Below are 24,389 nucleotides of genomic sequence, written 5' to 3'. Positions count from 1 at the left end.
GTACAGCTCTATATCTAGTTATAGGTATACGTACAGCTCTATATTGTATATACCACCGAGATACCTTGTCAAAAACAACTCCTATAGACTATTGACTTAAGTTACACTCCTGCTGCACATAATACTCGAAAGAGGGTGTTGCAGAATACCCGTTAAAATATTTTTAGAATATCACAAACACTATGCCCCATAATTACGTTTATATTCCGTAAACAACCCAGTGATGAACACAGCTTTAACATGCAATTTACATCCGTGGCCTCACAAATCGAGAGAAGTACAGGTGTGACAGCTGAATACATAATTTATGATGCTACATAAAATGTAGTGTGGCAGGGTTTGACTGTCAATCAGATTATGGTCGCTTCATACCTTCGTGCTCGAGGTAATTTAAAAGCCTTGCAGCCTTGAACCAATGTCTGAGTTTTTTTCCGAAGCTGAAACCATTAATATTATTTTGAGCAAATCTAAATATTTGCATATCTGATGCACCACTCAAAGTTATTACCTTTTAATGTAATTCTTGTGTGCATCAATCGGAACCATTTCGCCGCAATGAACAAATACCTACTATCCTAGAGAAACGTATGAACTGCTCTTCAGTAAAGAAATAAATGTATACATTGTATATATATAATAAAAATACTATATATATATATATATATATATAGAAAAAATAAAATTAACGACCGACTAAAAAACTAGCTGCTTTCACCCTTCACAGGGCTCTTCAGGTTTATTCATATATATACATCTATCATTATTCATCGCCAGATTTGCAAATATATCGTAATTCATGGACTTGGTCTAATTCTGTGGTGATATAAGAACACTTTTGTGAGGTGTTGTTATCTAATTTGAAAAGTAAAAGTTCTGGAGATGTTGTATGGTCCAAATATAAATTTATTAAAATTACTTTCTCTAGGTCGGTGGGTGATTTCTGGAGTATCCCAAAACACACCCGTACAGTCCGATACCTAGGTCCTAACTGAAGTTACAAATCATAATCATGTCCTTAACACATTTACACAATAGCAATGAAGTAATTAGTTTGAGTGACATCTGCCATTCATAGCAATCGGCCTTTCAGACCCAGGCCGTACCCGACCAGGTAAGCCAATTAAGCTGTCCTTTGTCTGAGACTGAATGCAGTGTCCGATCTGGTAAGACCTGTGTACCTACACAGTTGGTGAAATACTGCGAATCCATTGACATCATCAGCCGGGTCCATCAGTCTCTAGACGTTTCAACCCATGTCCCGGGACGTCCTCGTAATGGTGGGTCGACAGCGGCGATCAATTCACTGCCCGTCAATGGATGGCTTCTAGTCTTTCTCCTCCCGTCTGTTCCACAACCAGCATGATGCGCGCTCGGCAGCCTCTGCTAGCCTGCGCACCGCCGTCTTGCGTGTCTTTCCGACTTATCCCACAGCCTGCAATGTCTTCCAGGCTGAGCGTGCCGGGAACCCTCTGCATCCGACCTTCACAGGAAACAGCCAAGTACGCCACCCTCGCTCACTACAGTGTCCGATCTGGTATGACCAGTTAATCCTGTTACGTTATATAATCAAGTTGAAAGATATATGGTATAAGATGGACAAAGTAAATGCATGAGTTAATCTGACAACAATGACACATGTCGACTTTAAAGGAAATACTATCTAAATTGACACAAGTTAAGGAGAAACAATTTAGTTCCAGGATATTCATTTTATTTATGTCACACGATGGAAAAAATTGAATGAAAGTTTGTAGTTTAAAATACGCTAAACAAAGAATATAATGATATATTAAATCAAAGTTCAAATTTAGCACTTTTATCATCAAGTGATATGCCGTCGTTGCCCCGTATCAACGACTTGACAAGTATATTTGTCAAACTACATTTTATTTTAGCGACTTTAATTTCGTGTTGGCCTAATTTGAACAGGATATGACAATATTTATCATAAGTTTTCTCGATCTGCACTTCCAACGGGAGGTTGATGTGCTGTGACCCCCATCAGTATAGAACATGTGTCAATGTAGTCTGTTATATACTGTGGAGAACTACACGTACAAATATTGAATTTCGAATTCTATGCCCTTATAGAACTTGAAATGAAGCAAATAGCATCCTTAGCTTTCTAAACGTTCAGATTCAATCTAAATTCCCACATTTAGTAGAAAAATATATATGGTCAACAGACGGACGCAGTACTGACATTGCAGTGCAGTAGTGTATCTGGCAATGTACCCAGTGTATCTGGCAATGTACCCAGTGTATCTGGCAGTGTACCCAGTGTATCTGGCAATGTACCCAGTGTATCTGGCAATGTACCCAATGTATCTGGCAACATCACTCTTACTTGGTGCAGCTTTTCCAATACTGAAGGAAAGGTGATAATTCTAATTAACACATGAAAAAGCAAATGTTGAGCAGCAAATACACATGTTATTTGCTTGTACATTGTATACAATTTATGCATAACAATATTTACGCTCTATATCACACACACACAAAAATGAATGTAATTTGATATCCTAATTAGTTTACTCCGAAGTCAGTCTGAACCCCATGGCCACTGAGGCATTAAAATTAAAATAAAATTGATAAGTCACATATAACCACTACAGTTGTTACATATATTTGTAATTTAATAATAATAATAATAATAATATTAATATATATTTAGTTTCCTTTTGTATATAGGTCCCCGTGTAGGTTATATAGGTAATATACATGTCTCTGCTGTGGTTTAAACTCATTCCTCTTTTACAGGAAAATCTGCTATTGCGCATCGACAATTTTAAGTGTGCTGAGCATCTGATATTAACATGCCTGACATACATACCTTACAAGACGGTGTCCTGGTTAGATCTTCCGGTGTGTATCATTTTAAGTAACACTTTTTAAAGCAATACTTTCTTGATTCATTACACAATTGATTACAGGTATTTCAGGAAGCTAAACTACATTTTTAAACACCAAAAATACATACACGAGTATTTTAAGCATGCAAAGACAATATGATGTGTTTTAATACCAAGGGCAAAAGGAAGACAGCAATTTGTGATGTCACCAAGTTAGTTCTCAATTTGTAAGAAAAGAAGTACTGTGGGTAATAATAAAACAATATTAGTGGTTCACAAACTATTATCCGTGTTTATGGGGCCTTGCAACGCGCCAATATCTTTCTCAACTCCCTGGGGAGCATACAGCTGGAGCTGCTATTTTGGCGCTAATAGCTAGCATTCAACAATTCTAGCACTGCCAAGCCACGTACTCATTTACAGCTGAGTAGACTGGAACAAGCGGAGTAGCGTATCTTGCTCAAAGATACAACACAGTGCCGTGCCGTGACTCGAACCCGCAACCCTTCTGGCATGAGTCCGGCCTTCTACCACTAGACTACCGTGCCTAAACGTCTTAATATTTTCTTTCTCTAGAATAGATATGTATTAAACCCTAGTGTTATTTACTGTGTATTGATATGTAAAACAATATCTAACGAGTAATTTATCGATCTTGAGCATGATTATCTTATCATTTAAGTAAACTGGTAATTTCTGGTTAAAAATGGCAGGTTGTAATATTCTGACATTTTTCTTGAAATTGTGGTGAGTGATATAAAAATAAACAATCAATGAAAGAGACATGTTTTCTGACTCGTAGACTGTTGTGGGACATCCATTGATATCTGTCTGTCGGACAACATTCGTTTTGTCTGCAAGTTCTTAACTAAGCATTCGTTGAGAATTACTTGAGATATCGAAGATCACTGTTTCAGCAATTGATAGAAGGGGCATAACTGAGTAAATTACGGCTGGATAATGGTGGTTATCGAACTTGTTCAAGCTTTCATGGTAATTAACCTTCCTATGCAGTTTAAAGTTAATTAATTGAAAATAACTCGAGATAGCGAGCGATCACTGATAAAGGGGCATTAGTTATTACTCCGTTAATTAAAGATGGATAATGGCGGTAATCGAACTTGTGCGAGCTTTCATGTGTGTTGATATTTTTTTGTAATCTTATTTTTTGGTTGATTTGATGAAAAAAGATCCATTCCTCATCAGTAGTAACGAATCATTTTACTGCAATGAAAATATGTTTTTTAAAGCTGATATCAATGATTGTATCAATAAATTCAGCCTTTCCGTTCTTATTTTTCTGATCAACTAATATCTTTAAATCTGATTCTCTACATCGATGTATCATCAAATAGTTTAATGGAGTTTTATTTCCTTTACAGCACTTATCAAACAGGTTTTCCCGACTTATCATTCTGTTTGGCCATGACGGAAGCGCGCAACGGATCTAACTGTTAATGAGGGAGGACACCAGAGTATCCGAAGAAAACCCACATGGTTGGCCATCTTGGTGAAGACGAGCGCACTATCCACTGCGCCACCCCTGCCAAAAGAACAATATCTGCTTTAGTTTTGACTGGAAGATTGTGTCTTTGATGCAAAAGTTAAATTGTTAATACAAATCCTCTATGGTAATATAAAAACATCTACATAAATGACGTTCTTGAAAGCTCATTAGAGCTTGTGTATCATTGTTATTCCTCGGCTTGCCGACTTTAAATAAGCTTATCGCAGAGATACAATACATCTCCAGCACACACGCAGGCATACGCACATAGGGAAATATTAGCTAGGTGGTATAGGACTAGTAGTTAGCGCCTGATAAGGCAGCTCCTGCAAATTCCTCAAAATTGTATTGATTAATGTATATGCTAATTGTATTCATTGTATTGAATTGTATAGCTATGTACTGTAAAGCGCTTGAGAGTGGCTTATGTAAGCTAGATAGGGCGCTATATCAAATGTATATTTAATACAAAAAGCTACGCTCTTTACAGGCCTTTTCATATTACTGCATTACAACTAAGTCTAATGTTCCAGTTTTGTTTTGTTTTATGAGCTTTTAATGGATTCATCCAATAAATCAATAGTACTGCCGAGTGTGAAACATATGAGTTGGAATTTTAAAAAATAAATGTCGTTATTTTCTGGAAAATGGGTTTGGTGTCATTCTCGGCATAATCTCGGGTTAGACCGTCAAAGGATTTCCTCGCCGGGTGGAGACTTCTCTGTCTTATTGTTCTTATCATAGGGGAAAAAACGCGAGGACTCCCCGTCACGTCATCATAGTAGCCATTTTCGTCATTTTTCTTTTGCATGTTTAAGTCTTATCAAAATTCTTTATTTCGTTTGCCTCCTGGAATGTTTTTGCGGGCGACAAAGCTACGAGATATCATACATGAGTCACCATCTAGTTATATCGAAGCGAGACCTGACTCATGAATATTCTGTACCTGTGTTCCGAATGTGTAGTCACGTCCATCCGTGATATATCGTGTTACTATGGCAGACAGTACGGATCAACTTTTACCAGAGAGATATCTTCTTATTTTTAGTTATTATGCAGGCCATCAGGATAACAAATTTGACCCAAGTGACCTTGAAAGTCTAGCAAGGTCATTCAGTTGAACAAACCTGGTAGCCCTTAATCCCAAATATATTCACCTGTGACTTTTAGTTATTGAGAAGTTGTTTAAGGATTTTAATACATCTGACCCATAAAGTGGGTCACTCCTTTAAGAAAACTGGGTAGCCATTCAACCCAGCATGCTATTGGTCAAATCTCATCACCCTCAGAATCCTATTAAGAAGAAATAATTTAACCTGAAAAAGGTGGACCAAGGTCAAATATACTTAAATAGCCCAAATAAAGCTACAGGCTAACTATCCTTTACTCATGACTCTTGGTTATTCAAAACAACCTGCTACAAGATTTCAATACGACCCCTGTGACCATGAATATCAGGATTAACAAAATTTATAGTCTTTGCTTCTATTATGCTGCTGACCAGATATCACAGCCAATGTCTTGTAATTATTCAGAAATAATTTAAAGATGTTATCCGATTTGACCCCTGTGATCTTTAAAGTAGGTTAACATCATTTTCATCTATTAGCCAAATGTTTGGCTTTTGGCTCCTCTAAAGACGTTTGACATTTCATAACATACTTGACTGTGTGATCTAAAAGCATGTCAGGGTCATTTTCATTCTCAAACTAAGCTTTTAGCCAAATATCATGACCATATGCCTATTAGTTCTTCAGCAGAAGTAGTTTGTAGTTTTTGACCCCTTTGACCTTGAAGGAAGGTTGAGGTCGTTTTCGTTCACAAATTATTTTTGGCTTCATTCCAGGAAACAAAAGCAAATTATTATGATTTTATGCCTTTCAGTTCTTCAGAAGAATTGGTTTTTATTTTATTTTTGACATTTTTGATCGTGAAAGTAATTTTCGCTCAAAACCTTTGTGGGGATCTAACAAACAAAAAAAGATAAATTGCTTTACCCTAGACCTTTTATGCCTTAGAAGAAGTTGCTTAAAGGAAAAGTTGACAGATGAAGACAGCATAAGCTCACTTGTACTTTGGAAAGGTTATAGCTAATAATGACCTAAGTGACCTTGAAAGTGGGTCAAGGTTAATTATTGGAACATATTTGTTGGCCCTTCACCCAAACATGCTTCTGGTCAGAAATCCTCACCCTGGGCCTACTGGCTATTGAGAAAATGTTGTTTGACGATTTTTATAAGTTTAAACTAGGTGACCTTGAAAGTGGAGCAATGTCAGTTATTTAAACTTAGAAGTCTTTCAACCCAGCATACTAATGGCCATATGGCTTCAACCCAGGCCTTTTGGTTTTTATAAGAAATTATTTCAAAGATTTGTTTTAAAATAATGCCCTTCATACCAACAAGCCTTTAGACAATTATCACCACCCTTGGCCTATTGGTTTTGGAGAAGATTTTGTTTAAAAGAAAAGAGGGACAATGTGCCATGGCAACATCCCTTCATGTCTGGTGAGCTAAAAATTCAAATAATAAAATAATAAAGATAAAGAAATGTTTTTTATTTTCCATATACTGTTTTTTATAAAATTTCTGTGATAACATTGATCCACTTATACAAAACTCACCAGATACAAAAATAAGAAAGTCATGTTTTCACAATTAACTTCATATTCTGAAGAAAAATTAAGATTTAACTTACATTCAATGATGCTCAAAAATTCCATCAGTATTTTATTCTAAATGAAAAAATATACATTATAGGGTAATTATTTTAGAAAACTCATGTTTTCTATAATTACCCTTTAATGTATCTTAATTGTGACTTTAACTTCGAAATTTTAAGTATTCATGAGCTCATCTTAGTCAGTGTGATTTTCATTAATTGATCTTAATCATAATTAATTCAAAATTTTACTCATTACAATTCAATATAACAAGTCTGATTTATGTTTACAATCATTTACACTAGAGTAATATTATCACATAAATTTGGTTTCTGTGATGAAGAAATGATAATAGTTTTGAAACATACCAAGTATTTTTTGTGTGTGCTTGCAATTGATATAATCCAAAATGACATTCAAATACAATTGGAGAAAAAAAGAACTGAATTAAAACAGTTTGTTTTTAATGATAATAATATATGATAGAGAAATCAGTGTGACATGATTATAATGATTATGACAAATTTGCTGTTTAAAATCAATGGCTACTATCTACACTGAATCATTTCCATTTGTAAAAAAATATATATATTTATGTACAAACAATTTTACAGTTATTACCTCCCTTTGATCATCTGAATTCATGGCAATATGTAGATATATTTACAAAAAGGAACTTTGACAAAAACAGACATATATGCGTACGAGACCATGCGTACCATTGTTAGAATTTGACTATTTGACAGGTACTTCATAGATGTGACTGACTTATTTTTCTGTGTCCAGTAATTTTATACCCATACAAAAGCAAGCAAGACTAATTTTGGAGACACAGATATTTAAGATCTAAATTCATGAAAAGACTTTTTCCTGTGGGAACTGGCCACATTTTGAGAACTCAATGTATCTGTTAGTATGGGAATCAATACTTCAAATAAATGACTTGTCTGTATAAATTATACAAAAAAGCTGACAAACAGTGTAGAAAGCTCTAACATATACAGGCAATCTACATTTAGCTTTTTGCTGTGCTGTTTTAACCAGGACGTCCCAAACAAAGCTTTCTAATTGATTTTTTTTTCATTTATCTAAAAAAATATTCTTCGACAATAAAACACACCAGTATATCTATATCTGCTACTCAAAATGTTCCTATTGTATGCATCAAACTGTCAAAAATTTGGAATGATACTTATAACTTTCCAAGACAACACTAATTACATCATACATCAAATACACTGTTAAATGATAGCTATTTACAAGGAACACACAAAAACTGTACAAGAAATGACATGTACAGATGTATGAATGTATGCTTTATATACACAACCATCAACAGGTCGTTATGGACTGCTACAGAACCATCATGCTATTCTACATAGCAACAGTAGATCCTGTTTTATGAAAGGAAGGAAGGGATCAAATGTTACACAATTCTACTTGTGCTCCTTAAGGAGGATTTGGGGCCCGACCTTCCACCAACATCATCATACAACCAGAAATAACGAATTACCAAAGTTTCTGGACTGAGTTCAGGTAGTCCACCAAACACCCCATCCTCCTAAATCAACCACTTTTATATCCTGATCTATTCTTAAACAGCACTTAAATGTTTGCATAGAATCAGACATTAATATCTTATTATTGGACAGTTATTAATTAATAGTTTCCTTATTTTAAAGGCAACTAAAACACATCTGCACACACTCTTCTTCCATGCATGGAAGACACACACAGACAGTCATACATTTTTCATGGTTATTTATCGAACTAATTTGAATAAAATATAATACAAAAATGATATCCGATTTAAAATGCTCTTTTCTGAAGTTTTTAAAATACAGTTATGATATCTGTCCCTTAAATTTCACTTGGAACCAGGGTTTATAATTATGCTTTGCCCTTTTTAAAAAGTTTAAATGAATTTAGATATGAACATTGTCACTAGTACGGCGACGAGGGACACCGGTAGGATCCGGACAGAGAGTCCACTTGCCGAGTTACAGCCGTTCCAGTCATTACAAAAACAGTACTGTATGTTAGGATCCTCAACAGTTAACGGGCTACTGCCCGAGTTTTTCCTGGCAGGAAGACAGTAACCATGACGCCGAAGACCTGGCATCTGAAGTCTGTGTTTGGTTGTCTTCAAAAGATTATTCTCACATTCTCGAATGATGGTGTGGTCAGCTGCAAAAGTAATGGAGTTTTTAGAGTAACCGTTCACAGACGTTCATTTACCAAAATAAAACAAAAAAACAGAAGACTAACAGTTTTTGACAAGCTATATCATTCTGTAAAACTGTAGTCACACAATTTAAGTGTTTACAACACTGGCCACCATTCGGCATTATTTGCTGTAAAGTGTCATCCAGGTCTTTGCCAATAGCAAAAATAAGGTATATCAGGTAAGGTATATAATTATGTAAAGGTATACATTGTATTGTCATTTTTGTGTATTATTGTATGATTGGCCTATTGGTGAGGATAAGGCTTTTGTTTTTGTATTGAAAGTTATAGAAGTGTGACGTAAGTTTGTTATTCTATAACGAAATGTATTGTAACAAGTGAGTTTTATGGAACACTCCTTCTGAAAAAAGACTACTTAAATAATAACTCACAACAGTGACAATGGTATACATGTAACGGTATAGCTTGTACTGTTTGTACAACTATCAATCTTAAGGATCCCTGTCCCACTGCACTGTGATTTTTTTCTATATACAATAACCTCTCCTTAACTTCCATTTAAATATAACTGTAGAACAGTTGGATCAGGACACATCCGTTGACTAGGGCGCTCAATCGCTTAGAGCAATAGTACAATCTGAAGTCAGGGGTTTTAATCCCGTCTAGCGACACTGACTTTTTACACTCAAAAATTATAATTGATTATGTAAAATGTTTATTTTACCTACAATATCAATATATCTCACAAAAGTCCTGTAAGGTACTGTATGGTTTTCTTTTCAAAAATTATTTATCAAATCTACAGTCATGTCTAAAAACCCAGTTTCCTACTCTTTATTACTGTTTTTGGCAGTGGGTACGGGATCCTTAAAACGTGGTATACACTATTTGCTATATCCTGTACTAGTTTTCAAAATTCACTTCCACATGTATTTACATTGTTGTTGCAGTTATGAATAAGTTGTTTGAAAAACAATCATTCCAATATTTATAAACAAGTAATCTATCGACTTACATCCGACTTTCTCTATGACTTTAACACAGAAGCGTGAGTCCCCACAATCTTTCCACGGGAACATCCACCAGTTTAATTCATCACCACAGCCTCCCATAGCACTGTAACAACGGTGACACATGATGCCTTCAGCTGTAACATAGCAAAACACAACTTAATTTTCCTCTATATACGTAATAATAAAAATAATTTGACTTGACGTTCTTATATACTGTTCTATCGCAACCTAGTTTGCAGGTTGTCTCAAAGCATTTCGCAAATTATTATCCGTGGTTATGGGGCCTTTGGAACCAGCCAATATCTTTCTCAACTCCCTGGGGAGCATTTACAGCCGGTGCTGCCATTTCGGCACTCACAGCTAGCATTTAACAATTCAAGCACTGCCTAATCACATACGCATTTAATTTACAGCTGAGTAGACTGGAACAACCACACAAGTCTACCTGCAAGTTGATGCTGTTCGACGGCCCTTTGCAGTATCGCCGTAAATGTAAATGTTAAGTATCTTGCTCAAAGATACAACACAGTGCCATGCCGTGCTATGGCAAGCTGTTTTACATTGAATGCTATTTCATCTTAAGGTATATAGCCCGAGTTCCTCTGGCCCTGAAACCAGACTTAGACATTTTGACATAGATGTCTAAAACCTGGTGTCAGGGCCAGAGGATTCGAGGAGGGCTACTTAAGGTAAATATTTTTGTCACTCAAATGAACAGGCACATAATGCAAATGGTTAACAAACGATTAGAATTCGTGAAGCTGCTTTAGATAATTATCATCTAGCTTTATTTTATGCTACCGGTCATTGAAGGATCGGAAAGCAGACCATTATTGTTAAAAATATGACATTGTATGAGGGTATTTAATTCAACGTTTGTTCAATATTAAATTTGGTACGTTGTCTCAACTTTCAAACGAAAATATAACTTCAACGCTGATGTGCCAGTTGGGAGTTGTTGAAAGTGTCACATACGTGGAAAGAAAAATATGTTTCTAAGAACCTGAACTATTGTACTTCGTTAGTACATATCGTGAAGCTGATTATGATAGAATGAACTGTAAATATGGTGTTTATCTTTTATTGTGGTCGCCATTACTGAATTATCGTTTCCGCATTTTTCAAATAGCATCCAATGTGATAATTGGTTATGTGATGAATAAAAATTAAACGAACTAAAATAAGCCCAAATTAAGTACCTCCATTGTAAAGTACAATCGTCGATAACACCAAAAGGACGATGTTTAACCCCATCTTGAACGTTTTCTCTGCTCACTTCATAATACTACCTCAACCGGAAGGGTGATTCTCAGGTGCGTCACCTGTTTACCTGCGCGGATCGATGTTTTGCGCAGGTGAGTCATTCAAACCAATTTGAAGGGCGATAACTCGTGTACATAGCTATCTAAGTCCGTGGTATATCTTAATATAATCACAGACTTAGATCTAATCTAATTCCGTGATATAATTTAATCTTACTTGTGACAGGCATTTTCATTGGCTTAAAAATGTATGTTATGGGCTGATAACATAAATTTTCAATGGGCGTAACGTAAAAAAATGACGTCGCCGTTTGTAACGTCGCTTTTGATTGGCTGATACAGCGGCGTAATAATGTCTAAATTTCCACAGGGATTGTATATAGTAGATTAAATTATAAGGATTGACTTGAATATATTTTTCATGTTATTGAGATATAACACAAAAAAACGGAGTTTACTCAAAATAAACCACTTTCTTCTCGGTTTATGATGAGAGTACACTCCGTGTTTTTGTGTTATAGCTCCATAACATGAAAAATATATTCAAGTTAATCCTTAAATAAACAAACATCAAATTAAATACAACAGAATGAAATACTCAACGCGATTCCAACGTTTTCTGCTATTTTCTGGTATGACTGCTTTTAAAAATGTTACTAATTGTATATTTATATATATACTTAGGTGTGTGTACCAAACATTTACCATGACATTTGAATATGAACAAAAAACACTTTCTTATTGACAGTATTAACGACTGGAATGTTTTACCCATTGACCTAAAAAAAATAGACAATTTTACCACTTTCAAACGAAAACTTACTAAATCATGTATAGCAATGTCTTAGATTGTAATTTGTTTCTCCATGTAACCAACTTGTTACTTTCTTAATAGACTTTTTATCTAAATTATATCAATATTTTAGATTTTGCTATATTAGCGTATAACTATGTCAATTTTTATTGTTTGCTATATTAGCATGTATGTATATTAGGCACATGCCATTTAATTGATGAAATACCTTTGCATGAAACTTTATGCATTCTGTGATACTCTTAACTAAGATAACTATTATATAACCTTATACATCGATTGCATCAATATATATGTTACTTTTACTAGCACATGCATTTTACTAGCAAGATTACCATGTTTATTTATATATCGATTGCGTAAATATGTTATTTTATCTAACACATGTATTTTACTAACAAGAGGACCATGTGGAAGATTAGCCTTTGGCTAAACATGTAGTTTATCCTCAATAAATAAAGTTTATTATTATAAAAACCATTATCTATGAATGCAGCGAATAGAAGATACCGTTTTGATTGGTCAATACCAAAAAGTGATATTTTCACAAATATCACTTTTGATATTTGTCACAGTTAAAAAAATATCAGTCGTATCAAGTTGATAGAATCCAATATTTCACTGGCAAAAATATAATAAAATTCATTATTACTACTTATAACCGAAGTGGACCTCCTTGCATAACACCAGGTTGAGTGACGGGGGTAACCTGAAAGATAAATGTCACATGCGAATATAATTTTGAAAATAAATTATGATAGTGTATATCGATTAAAATTACTGTTATTTTGATACTACTCGTAGGGGTCACAGTATGGTATAGAGAACAGGCCGGTTTGTACGTCGGGGATAGTATTCTGCTGATTTTATTGCTTTAATAACCAATAGATACGGCGATTTTCAATAACGTAAGTGAAGTACAAAATTTTGATTTTTTATATAGGATAGTGAAAGTAGATTTGAAGTGCATTCAACCATAACATACAAAGATGTTACCCAAATGCGGGATTATTACCCATATGCGCCGTTGTGCCCAACCTTATGAAAAGAAATACTCCAGATACTTCTCCTGGTCCTGACTTTGAAAATAGTGTCCGAAAAAAACCGCAACTTTCTGATACCCCGCCCAGCCACGCCCATTCGTCCGGACATACGGTAAAGACACGATTCACCAAAACCTGATCTCCCAATAAAACACATGTTATCAATCGTATGGACATCCATAGTTCCCCGACGTACAGATATAAGTATCATGTATATGAACCCGAAGCAAACATCTTTCATCTTGATTGCGTTTTGCTTCTGTCTATATGTACATAGTGTTTTTTAGTCCGAATTATTCTGACGTTTTATCGACTATTTTCATATCGGTCTTGAGGACGACAGACCGATATGAAAAAAGTCGATAAAACGTCAGAATAATTCGGACTAAGTGTTTTTGTGTTCAATTCTCAGTTATTACTGAACCTTTTGTTGCTGGGTTATTGTACTTACCCATTGACATGTTACTGGACCTTACTCTCTTTACCCATATCATGAGCCCCTATCTCTCTATCACTCGACCTTACCTCTTACTTTTCTGTACTGTTCTCACATACATCTCCCCTCCACCCATCCCAATCCTCTTGTAATGCATAGTCCTCGTTGTCTTCCGTTCATTTACTTTGTCTTATTCTCCTGGATTATGATTATGATTTCATTCATATGTAAAATATTATTGGTCAAGATCTTTTGCTGGACTGTACGTTGTCCTAGAATGATGGTACCGACTCGCTGTTTTATCAGTCAAATCTGTTACGTATTTGACAATGGGTGGTTCGTATATGTGTCACAGAATACCGATCGGTACCTTTTATTCTAAGGTCTACGGCAGATGTATGAAGAAGTCGTTTAAGTTGTTCTCTTTTTGTTAAGGTTCATTTATAAGGTGTTCGACCTTGGTCGGTATTATATATCGTGGTTTATTTATCATTTAAACCTTTTAATCTGTTCATGCTTTCGAAATATTGAGTTCTCTATAATCTTGTTTTTAATATAATTACAGCATATGGACATCGAGTCCAATCCTGGCCCGGGGCGTGGAGAGCTTTCAATATTTCACCTTAATATACGAAGTGTTAGGTTTGTTTATGTTTAACGGCCCATCGACGGCTGTGGTCATTAAGGGCCATGGTGATTTTTTTTTTTTTTAACAAACATGTGAGTAGCGAAGATAAAATCAGATAAAATGGTTCATTTTAAAAGCATTCGCATTGTATGTGTAGATAATAAAAAATAAAAAAAGGGGGTTAAGATAATAAAAGAGACAACGAATAGATGATATGGAATATGCGATATATATATAACGTCAAAAATGGTAAGATGGGTTAAAAGACATCAGAGTCTATAAAATAGACCGATGTCTTTCAAATAGTAAAATAATGCCTTCGAATCCACGGAACTGAAAAGTGTTTTCATATCCGGGACTCGAAAGTAGTTATCACGAATGTGTTTAAAATCGGAACATTCTATTAAAAAATGTTCCACTGTAAATGGAGTGTCACATGCGTGGCATGAAGGTATATCTTCTCGTTTTAAAAGGTACGAATGAGTAGGATATGTGTGCCCAGTGCGGAGCCGAGCGAGGACAACTTCCTCTCTACGATCTTTCCGACTGGGAATAGATGTTTTAAGTTTCGGTTGTATCTTAAAAAGTTTGTTGGTGGTCTCGAGAGACCAGCGTTGCTGCCATTCATTTTGAATGGCTGTACGAATAGTAGGTTTAAAATCTGTGTATGGTAGTTTGATATTTGTTTGTTCGAGATTCAATGCATTTTTTGCTTCCCTGTCAGCAAATTCGTTGCCTTTTATTCCGACATGGCTCGGAATCCATAGTAAAGTTATTTTAGACTTTTTTAATATACGAGATATTCGATGAGCAAGGTTTTGTACGATTGTGTTTTTAGGATCTCGTAACTGTAAACTCTGTAGGACAGATAGAGAGTCTGAACAAATAATTGCCTTTTTAATGCGGTGTTCATCGATATGGTCGAGGGCCAAACCAATGGCGCATGCTTCAGCAGAAAAGATGGAGGCGCCGTCTGGTAGTCGGACTGAAGTGCAAGTATTGGCAGTACAGCAGGCTGCTGCCACTTTCTCACCTTCTTTGGAGCCATCGGTGTAAAGTTGTGTATGAGAAGGGTAATTCGAAATGCATTCCCGAAAGGAGGATTTGTGTTCTTCGGGCATAACACTTGATTTCCCTCGCTCATGTAATGTAAAGTTAAAATCGGGGGTTTGAATGGTCCACGGAGGAACATCAGATATGTTAAATTCAGCTATGTCCGTCAATTTTATGTTGAGTTCTTGCAGGAAATTCAAAATTCGGATACCAAATGTTGGCAGAAGTTTTTGGTTTTGCGTAAATATGTTTTGGTATTTGGGGTTGAATACTTGGTTGAAAGCAGGATTTTTAGGGTTTGATTTTAATTGAGTTGCAAATTGTAATGAAAGTTTTATTCTTCTGTCATAAAGGGATGGTTCATTTGCTTCCACGTACAGGCTTTTTACAGGTGTTGTTCGAAAAGCTCCCAGGGCAAGACGTAGCCCTTGGTTATGGATTGGATCTAGCATCTGAAGGTACGAACTGCGCGCTGACCCGTATACCATAGAACCATAATCCAGTTTTGTTCGAATAAGTGATCTGTATAGGCGCAAAAGCATTTCACGATCCGCTCCCCAATCAGTATGAGAAAGGACTCGTATAATGTTTAACGCCTTGGAACACTTATCCTTCAGATACTTTATATGTGGTATGAAAGAGAGTTTCGAATCAAAAATGAGGCCGAGAAATTTAGTCTGTTCAACAACAGGAATTCTAGTGCCATCGAGTGTTAGATTTGGGTCATTGTGTGCTTTTCGTTTTTGACAGAAATGCATGCACACAGTTTTGGATTTAGAGAATTTGAAGCCGTTTTCGTCTGCCCAATTTTGTAGTTTGTTTAGACTCTGTTGAAGTTGTCGTTCTATCGTGTGCATGTTCTTAGATCTGTAACAGATCAAGAAGTCATCCACAAATAACGACCCTTCTGTTGATTGACCAAGACATTTAACTATATCATTGATTTTAAGACCAAACAGTGTGACTGATAGGGTTCCACCCTGTGGGAGTCCCATTTCCTGTTTAGACGTTTCAGAAAAAGTTGAACCAACACGGACTTTGAAGTGTCTATCTGATAGGTAATTAGATATAAAATTGGGAAGGTTTCCACGTACGCCAAGGTCGTGAAGATCTTTCATGATGCCATACTGCCATGTAGTATCATAGGCCTTCTCAAGATCGAAGAACACAGCGACAAGGTGTTCTTTCTTGGCGAAAGCCTCTCGAATGAACGTCTCTAATCTGATGAGATGGTCATTTGTCCCTCTTCTATTTCTAAAGCCACTTTGAAGAGGGGATATTATATCGTTGGCCTCAAGAAACCAAACCAGTCTAGTGTTTATCATTCGTTCCAAAGTTTTACATACACAACTAGTCAGAGAGATAGGACGATAGTTGTTTGGGTCAGTAGCATCTTTTCCCGGTTTTGGGATAGGTATAATTGTGGAGTTCTTCCACGAATCGGGAATCTTTCCGGAAGCGTAAACTTGGTTGAATATGTAAAGAAGGCATGTTAGTGAAGAGTCCGGTAAGTGCTTTAGAAATTGATATGGAATATCATCAGGACCTGAAGCAGTGTCCTGTGATTTTCTAAGCGAATCAACAAGTTCTGGTAGGGTAAATTGTTCATTATAACTTTCTTTGTTTGATGATTTGAAATTGAGCCGTTTCTTTTCTCTCTTTTTTTTCAAAGACTGGAATTTTTGGGAGTGGTTTAAAGGGGATGAGTTTTTAGCTATGTTTTTTGCAAATGCATCAGCAATTTCAGTTATAGACGAGAAAATTTTGTTTTTATTAATGAGGTGGGAGGATGTTGCCTTTTTCTTTTTCCCACTTATTTTCCGAATCATATCCCATACTTTTTTTGAGGACGTGTTTGATGATATCTTGGATACATATTCTCTCCAGCTGTTTCTTTTGTCAATTTTAATTGATCGCCGAGCCTTTGCCCGCCAAATTTTAAATTCACTGTAGTTTGAAGCAGTTGGGCAATTGAAGTAGCGTCTTAGAGCAGCTGCCCGATTACTGCGTGTTTTAAAAGATTCTTCAGATAAAAGGAACTTCGTAGGTTTTGGAGCGGATTTTGGAATTGTCTTTTGGGCAATAGAAGTGAGTGTTTCAGTAAAAGTTTTGATAGGGTCGTCGAGGTTAGTAAAATTGTCTATGGTTAGTTTTTCAATGCACATGTGTTGGAATTGGGCCCAATCTGCTTTGTGCATATTCCATCGAGGTAGAGGATCATCAAGAGGAGTCCCAATATTCTTAAGAAAAATTGGGAAGTGGTCACTCCCACAAAGATCATCATTTACCCTCCAGTCATAGTCAAGTAGAATGGATGGATGGCATACTGATAGATCAATGAGGGTACGGGAGCCTGTAGCAGGGTGTAAATAAGTAGGGGTATTGTTGTTAAAAAGGCACAAGTTGTTTTTATCTACAAATTGCTCAATACGTCTTCCTCTCTCGTCTGTGTTGGGAGAGTCCCACAGGCTATTATGACCATTAAAATCACCGAGGATTATGAATGGTGTTGGGAGCTGGGAGACGAGATTATTAAGTTGCTCACAAGTGAAAGCAATACTCGGAGGGAGATAAATTGAACAGACGGTTATTTGTCTGTGTAATGTTGCACAGACAGCAACAGCCTGTAAATTTGTGTTTAACTTGATCATTCTGTGAGGAATATTTTTATGGACAGCTACCGCTGCGCCACCTGCTGCTCTGCTAACTACAGTTGGAATGTTAGTGTAGAGTGAGAAATTTCTAAGCGTGATTGGGTTTTTGAGCATGATTTCTTGTAGACAAAAAATGGCGGGTCTAAATCCTTTGGATAGATTCTGAAATTCTTCTATATTTGCCTTTAATCCGCGGATGTTCCATTGGATAATTGTATTATTATTTTTTTGCTATTTTGGCTGGATTTCGATGGAATCGAAGCACGAAGCGCTGAGGCATTCCTCTCCATCTCATCATCGAAATCTAGTAGGACGTTGAACCGGTTTGTCGGGTCCTCTGATCCTTTGCCAAAGGTGACATTCAGATCAGGTCCATCAGATTTCCCCCTCGCTATTTTTTTTTCCTGGGTCTGTTGGTAGGTGATGTTGCCTCTGGCCGCAGTTGGGATCGAGGAACAGATGTTAGTGAGCGAGATCGCTGCGACCACATCTGTGCCCTAGATGGGCCAACCTTTGGAGGGTTTTATCCTGAAGAGGAAGGTGTTTTTGATGGTAGTGTTGGTTTTGCTGGTGTTGCTGGTTTTGATGGTGGTGCTGGTTTTGATGAAGATGCTGGTTTTGAGGGTGATGCTTTTTTTGATGGTGATGCTGCTTTTGACAGGTTGTTTGGTTTGGTTGATTTGGTTGGTTTGGTTGATTTGGTTGGTTTGGTTAAAGTCGTGAAACGGGATGGGTCCCCCGTGAGGATTTTCAAGTTCTGTTGACCAACCATGTCTGGGACTTGTGAGCCCCAGGCAGGGATGTCTTCAGATACTTGAACCGAAGCATCCTTGACCGTGACATTGTCAACTAGCGCCTTGCCTCGAGTCACCTGTGCGTAAGAGGGTGTAGCAATGTCTGCACTCCCGACTATCCTCCTGGCCTCGGGGAAAGAGACACCTCGGGTATATTTAACCCGTAATATCTCCCTCTCCCGGCTCCAGGTAAGGCAGTCGCGAGAAGAGGCATCGTGCTTCCCCTCACAGTTGACACAGCGCAGGTTGGCGATGTCGCAGTCACTTTGTTCGGTGTGACCCTCACGGCCACAATACTGGCAGATCGATTTTCGTCTACATCGCTTTTCGTGATGACCGTACTTCTGACAGTTTCGGCATCGCAATGGATTTGGGATGTAGACGGAAACGTTGTACCTCTGGTATCCGATTGTTAGTATATGGGGTAGTGTTGGCGTTGAAAAAGTGATGATGAAGGTGTTTGTTTTGATTGTATCATTGTTTCTCCTGATCACCATCCGCCTCACCTCAGAGACCGGGACGCTCTCCTCCTGGAAATATGCCAGTATGTCTTCATCGGTGTCATTGCGCAAGGCTGGGCACCTGATTACCCCCTTGCTGCAATTAAGTGATGAGTGTGGTTTCACACTGACACCGATGCCGGCAAAACTGGTTGTTCCGAGTAGGTTCATCGCCTGTTGTTGGCGATAAACCTCTATAAGGAGATCGCCTAATCCCAATGGCTTAACGGATTTCACATCCCCTGCAACTCCCTGGATGCCCTTCCTCAACAGAAGTGGCGACAACGCGGCCGTTGTTTTACCACTCTGTGTGGAGGTCATCACAAGGAATTGCGGGAATTGGGTGTTCTGTGTTGCGTTTTGTGTTGTTTTTGAGCTAGAGTCATCGTTCCGGTTTTTGGTATGTCCGTCGTTTTGTTAGGAACAAATATGATATTATATGCTTAACTGAAACTCATTTAGATGATCAGGTCTCTACAGATGACTTACTTATAACTGGTTTTCATGTACCTTTTCGACTTGATAGACATTTTGCTGGTGGTGGTGTTCTGGTTTACTTCAATAATATTTTAAAAGTGGACCGTTTGCTTGAATTATAATATCCAGGTGATGCGATTATTTGGTTAAAAATTACTCTTCCAAATTTTGTATTGGTTATTGGTTCGGCCTACAGACCTGAAAATTCTGTTTCACCTTTTTGGGAAAACGACGTTTGTCCTTAAACCTTGCCCTAGATATTTCATCAAATGTTATAATCACGGGGGGTTTAAATGTCGACTTATTAACTGCATCTCGTAACCATGTTTTTCTTGATATTATTAATTCCTTTAGTATATCAAATGTAATCAATGAACCAACTCGTATTGGACCGACTCGATCTAGTCTACTTGGTCCTATACTTTTAACCCACTCGCTTTTCTTGTATTGATTCTTCTGTTATAACTGTGACAAATCATTGAGTGACCATGACAGTTGTATTGCTTGCATTGATATTCCCTGTATTGTCAAACCTATTTTTAAGTGAAAAATTTGTTTGTATAAACGGGCAGATTTTGACAGATTTAATTATCTTATTTCTGATTATAATTGGAATGAACTTTTTTTTAAAATTTGATTCAGTTGATACTGCCTGTAATCATTTTACTGATACGTTCATAAAATTTGCAAATATATGTATTCCACCAAAAGATGTAACTATGAGACCTAATGATAAACTATGATTGACCTCTGAATTAAGAAAAACAATCAAAATTAGAGATAAGTTGCATAAAATTGCGAGGTCAACCAAACATCTTTCGGACATCAACAAATTCAAATCTCAACGGAATAAGGTCAATAACATGACAAAATATGCCCGTAAATTATCAAAGAGTACTCGTCCTCTGATCCAAAAGCTTATTGGAGACTCATCAAAAGGTTAATGCAATCGTCTGGTACTACACAATCTATACTTACTCTTGTAGATCCGGTTTCTGACAATGTGTTTACTAGTGACGAAGACAAAGCTAATTTATTAAATGACTATTTTTGTAATATAACTCGTGTAGATAACAGAAATACTGCGGTTCCTCTCATCGAGCCAAAAACCGACAAGAGTCTTGGGTACATTAGAGTCAATAATAATGAAATACAAGATATTTTGCAGATATCGAAGCTTGGTAAGGCCTCGGATGAGGATGGAATCAGACACCATATGCTAGGAAGCACATCAGAAACAGCTTATGTTCCCCTTGAAATTATTTTTAATAAGTCTTTATCGTCTGGTGTTTACCCAATCTCTTGGAAAACAGCCAAAGTTATGCCACTGTTTAAAAAAGGTGACAGGCATTCTCCCTCTAGCTACAGGCCAATTTCTTTATTATCTACAGTTGAAAAGGTGTTTAAGATAGTAATTTTCAAATACTTGCACAATTATTTTATTGAAAACTTGCTTTTTTTTATAAGCACCAGTCTGGTTTTTCGCCTGGTCGTTCTACTGTATATCAGCTCATTAACATTTATCATAACATCTGTATTGCTATAGAAGAAAAAAAAACCATGTATGTATGGTATTCTGCGATATTTCTAAGGCTTTTGATCGGGTTTGGAATAAGGGTTTGATGATTAAGTTAAAATCCTATGGAAATTCAGGGGAATTGTATCATTGGTTGGAAAATTACCTATTTCAGAGGTACCAGAGAGTCTTTTTGAATAATTCTTACTCCGACTTAGGTTTCATAGAAGCAGGTGTTCCTTAGGGTTCGATTCTTGGACCTCTTTTGTTTCTTATCTATATTAATGATATTGCTGATGTGTTTGAATCAACCTCTCGTCTTTTTGCAGAGGATACTTATAGATTTGGAATTTCGTATTGAAAGTGTTGGGTCTTCGAATTTAAGAATCGGAGGTCAATACACAATTTTGAACCGTAAAAGACTTGCCTCCTTTGCGATAGGTTGGTTGGGTATGGTACTTTGTGAACGCTTGGTAACAAGCACAACTGGACTGGTGATAAGAATTTCCACTGCCTCGCTGATGGGGGCAATTAAGCCTTGCTGTAACAACTCATCCAGCTGGCAACGGCGAACTTCACGTTTGTATGGTGGCATTCTGTACGGACTTTGATACTTTGGCTTGACATCAGGGTAAGGCAAGATCTTTTGTTGCACTAGTTCTGTGAAACCTAGATCAGGGTTGTCCTTCGTGACAAACAAGCTTTTATGTAGACACGTAACAAAAATGTTAATGCAGTATGTTCCGTTTCCGACATGTGATCGGGAATGCTAAAATTTGCAAGAAAAAAGGAACAGGGGTGTCGTTTTGATCAGACTGTGGTAGAGTTGAAGTAGCTGAAGGCACATAGACATTCTGTACGAAATCTTCGGGCACATCTGTCGCTTCATGGTCAACCAACGTAATGTTCAAAATTGGCGATAGGTTTCCCGGAAAGAATAGTGATGGGAAGGGAAATTTTCACTGGTGCAGTGTTGCTGAGCGATACTGTTACAAGAGTTTTAGCTACCAGGATATGCTGGGTGAACACTGTTACTGCTTCTGGAACAAACGCCTTGAGATCCATACAACACGTTTTGGAAGTTTACCCCATACTACTATCTCCAAATTGGCTGGAATTACTGTTCGCTGTCCGCATGGCACTGAAGTGAAACCGAGAGCATATGAATAATCTGAAAAGTAAAGGATATCTTCATTCTCTGTGACGTATTGGGTACCTAACATTAATGGATGTGATGTATGCGGCAGGAAGTAAACATACACTTAATACATATTGCCACACACACGGATCTTAACATCAACAGTGCCAACGATAGAATGGTTAGATTGTTCGCTAGAAAAATTTAATCATTGGGTGCACCGTGTGTACCCATATCTCCTGGCGATCTTACCCTCAACTTATCTCTTGTTCCCGCTACATACAGTACCCATATCTCCTGGCGATCTTACCCTCAACATTATCTCCTGTTCCCGCTGCATACAGTCCCCAACTCTGCTGGCGATCTTACCCTCACCATTATCTCCTGTTCCCGCTGCATACAGTCCCCATCTCTCCTGGCGATCTCGCCCTCAACATTATCTCCTGTTACCGCTACATACAGTACCCATCTCTGCTGGCGATCTTACACTCAACATTATCTCCTGTTCCCGCTGCATACAGTACCCATCTCTGCTGGCGATCTTACCCTCAACATTATCTCCTGTTCCCGCTACATACAGTACCCATCTCTCCTGGCGATCTTACTCTCAATCTTTTGGATCACTATATCACGTGGCCCAATAAAAAACATAAAATAATTGTGAAATGCACTAATGTAACGGTTCCTGACTTGGAGCATGTATATTTTATAGTTAAAGTGTCAGGGTTTGACATTTTTTATGCCGAATTCTCTCCATTAATTGTCTATGGTATATTACAAATATTGGATGGATCTTAACAGCAGTAGACCAATAACGAGAAATTCCAAATTCTATGTTATAAGGCGTTACTTAGATTTACTTACCGTTTTGGGTGTTTAAAAATGGTGTCCAAGACACCTTGAGATGATTTTAAGGTCTTTTGACGCTTTTGTTTTGACGTCGACATCTTTGACGATTTCACTATATCACGTCGTTAACAACAATGGATACTAATCGCAGAGTCGAATACGGCAGAGATGGTTCGCCCATTGCGTACGCCCTCACCTGGACCCGCCCCTGTCAACATTATCTCCTGTTCCCGCTACATACAGTATACGTACCCATCTCTCCTGTCGATCACATACCCAAGATTATCTCCTGTTCCCGCTTCATACAGTACCTATCTTACCTGGTGTATTTTGGTTCGTTGTTCCAATGGTATGGATCAATGTCATTGTTATAACAAAAGAACATATTTACCATTGCCACATATTGACTGAGTGACACGCACTTATTGGTGAGTGCGGTCTGGGTGCTCGTTAATAGGTTGAAGACACATATATGGGACCTTTGGTTTGATTGATCAGACCACTGTATAAGTTCACATTAGATGTGAAAACTGTACTATATATAGTAACAGGAACGTTCTAACCAATAAATATACAGAAACACATTAGTGGAGAGGATCACACCAAGATGATTGACTACAGGTATGTGTCACAGAATTACTACAATGTAAATGATATAACTCATTGTGATATGTATTGACGGGAAACCCTGTACGACCTACCCGTGTTAAACCTATTTTCTACAAATCCTGTACTAGTTTGAGACTATCAAAACTGTTGTTTATATACCACAGACAGCTCACAGGGCTATACGACTGATCAAGTCTTGATCAATGATCCATAAAATGTAAATTTAAATGCACTACATACCATACAACTTGAATTTATTACGCAATATAAGTCCAGTTTTGCTAAACCTTTAAGTAAATAAAATAATAATTTACTGACATGAATATTTGGTACCATGTGATGTTTATTAGCCGGGTGAAGGTACTAACCGAGTTTGAGGGGGTGGGGGTGAGGGG

The 24,389-nt window shown here is 37.2% G+C and overlaps 3 protein-coding genes across 3 annotated transcripts in view; 1 reads left to right on the top strand and 2 right to left on the bottom strand.

The window, feature by feature from the left end:
• Positions 1-6,903: 6,903 nt before the first annotated feature.
• LOC110455132 lies at positions 6,904-11,566 on the bottom strand. Its single transcript, XM_021505084.1, has 3 exons — positions 11,421-11,566; positions 10,224-10,355; positions 6,904-9,208 (listed from the first exon to the last, which is right to left on the bottom strand). Exons 1-3 carry the CDS (start codon positions 11,473-11,475, stop codon positions 8,937-8,939), a joined length of 459 nt encoding a protein of 152 aa, XP_021360759.1. The 5' UTR covers positions 11,476-11,566; the 3' UTR covers positions 6,904-8,936.
• A 7,007-nt stretch (positions 11,567-18,573) lies between these two features.
• Positions 18,574-19,726, bottom strand: LOC110455128. The gene is made up of 2 exons (XM_021505077.1): positions 18,881-19,726; positions 18,574-18,639 (listed from the first exon to the last, which is right to left on the bottom strand). Exons 1-2 carry the CDS (start codon positions 19,724-19,726, stop codon positions 18,574-18,576), a joined length of 912 nt encoding a protein of 303 aa, XP_021360752.1.
• Positions 19,727-23,831: 4,105 nt separating this feature from the next.
• Positions 23,832-24,389, top strand: part of LOC110455131 (kelch domain-containing protein 4-like) — a 25,550-nt gene continuing 24,992 nt past the window's right edge. The window contains exon 1 of the mRNA XM_021505081.1: positions 23,832-24,006. The gene's annotated coding sequence lies outside the window, so the exon portion shown is untranslated. The remainder of the gene's footprint in view (positions 24,007-24,389) is intronic.

This window comes from Mizuhopecten yessoensis, unplaced genomic scaffold, assembly GCF_002113885.1.
Source record: "Mizuhopecten yessoensis strain PY_sf001 unplaced genomic scaffold, ASM211388v2 scaffold8139, whole genome shotgun sequence".
Classification (NCBI taxonomy): domain Eukaryota; kingdom Metazoa; phylum Mollusca; class Bivalvia; order Pectinida; family Pectinidae; genus Mizuhopecten; species Mizuhopecten yessoensis.
The sequence above is the reverse complement of the archived record's forward strand: the minus strand, read 5'-3'. Positions and strand labels throughout refer to the sequence as shown.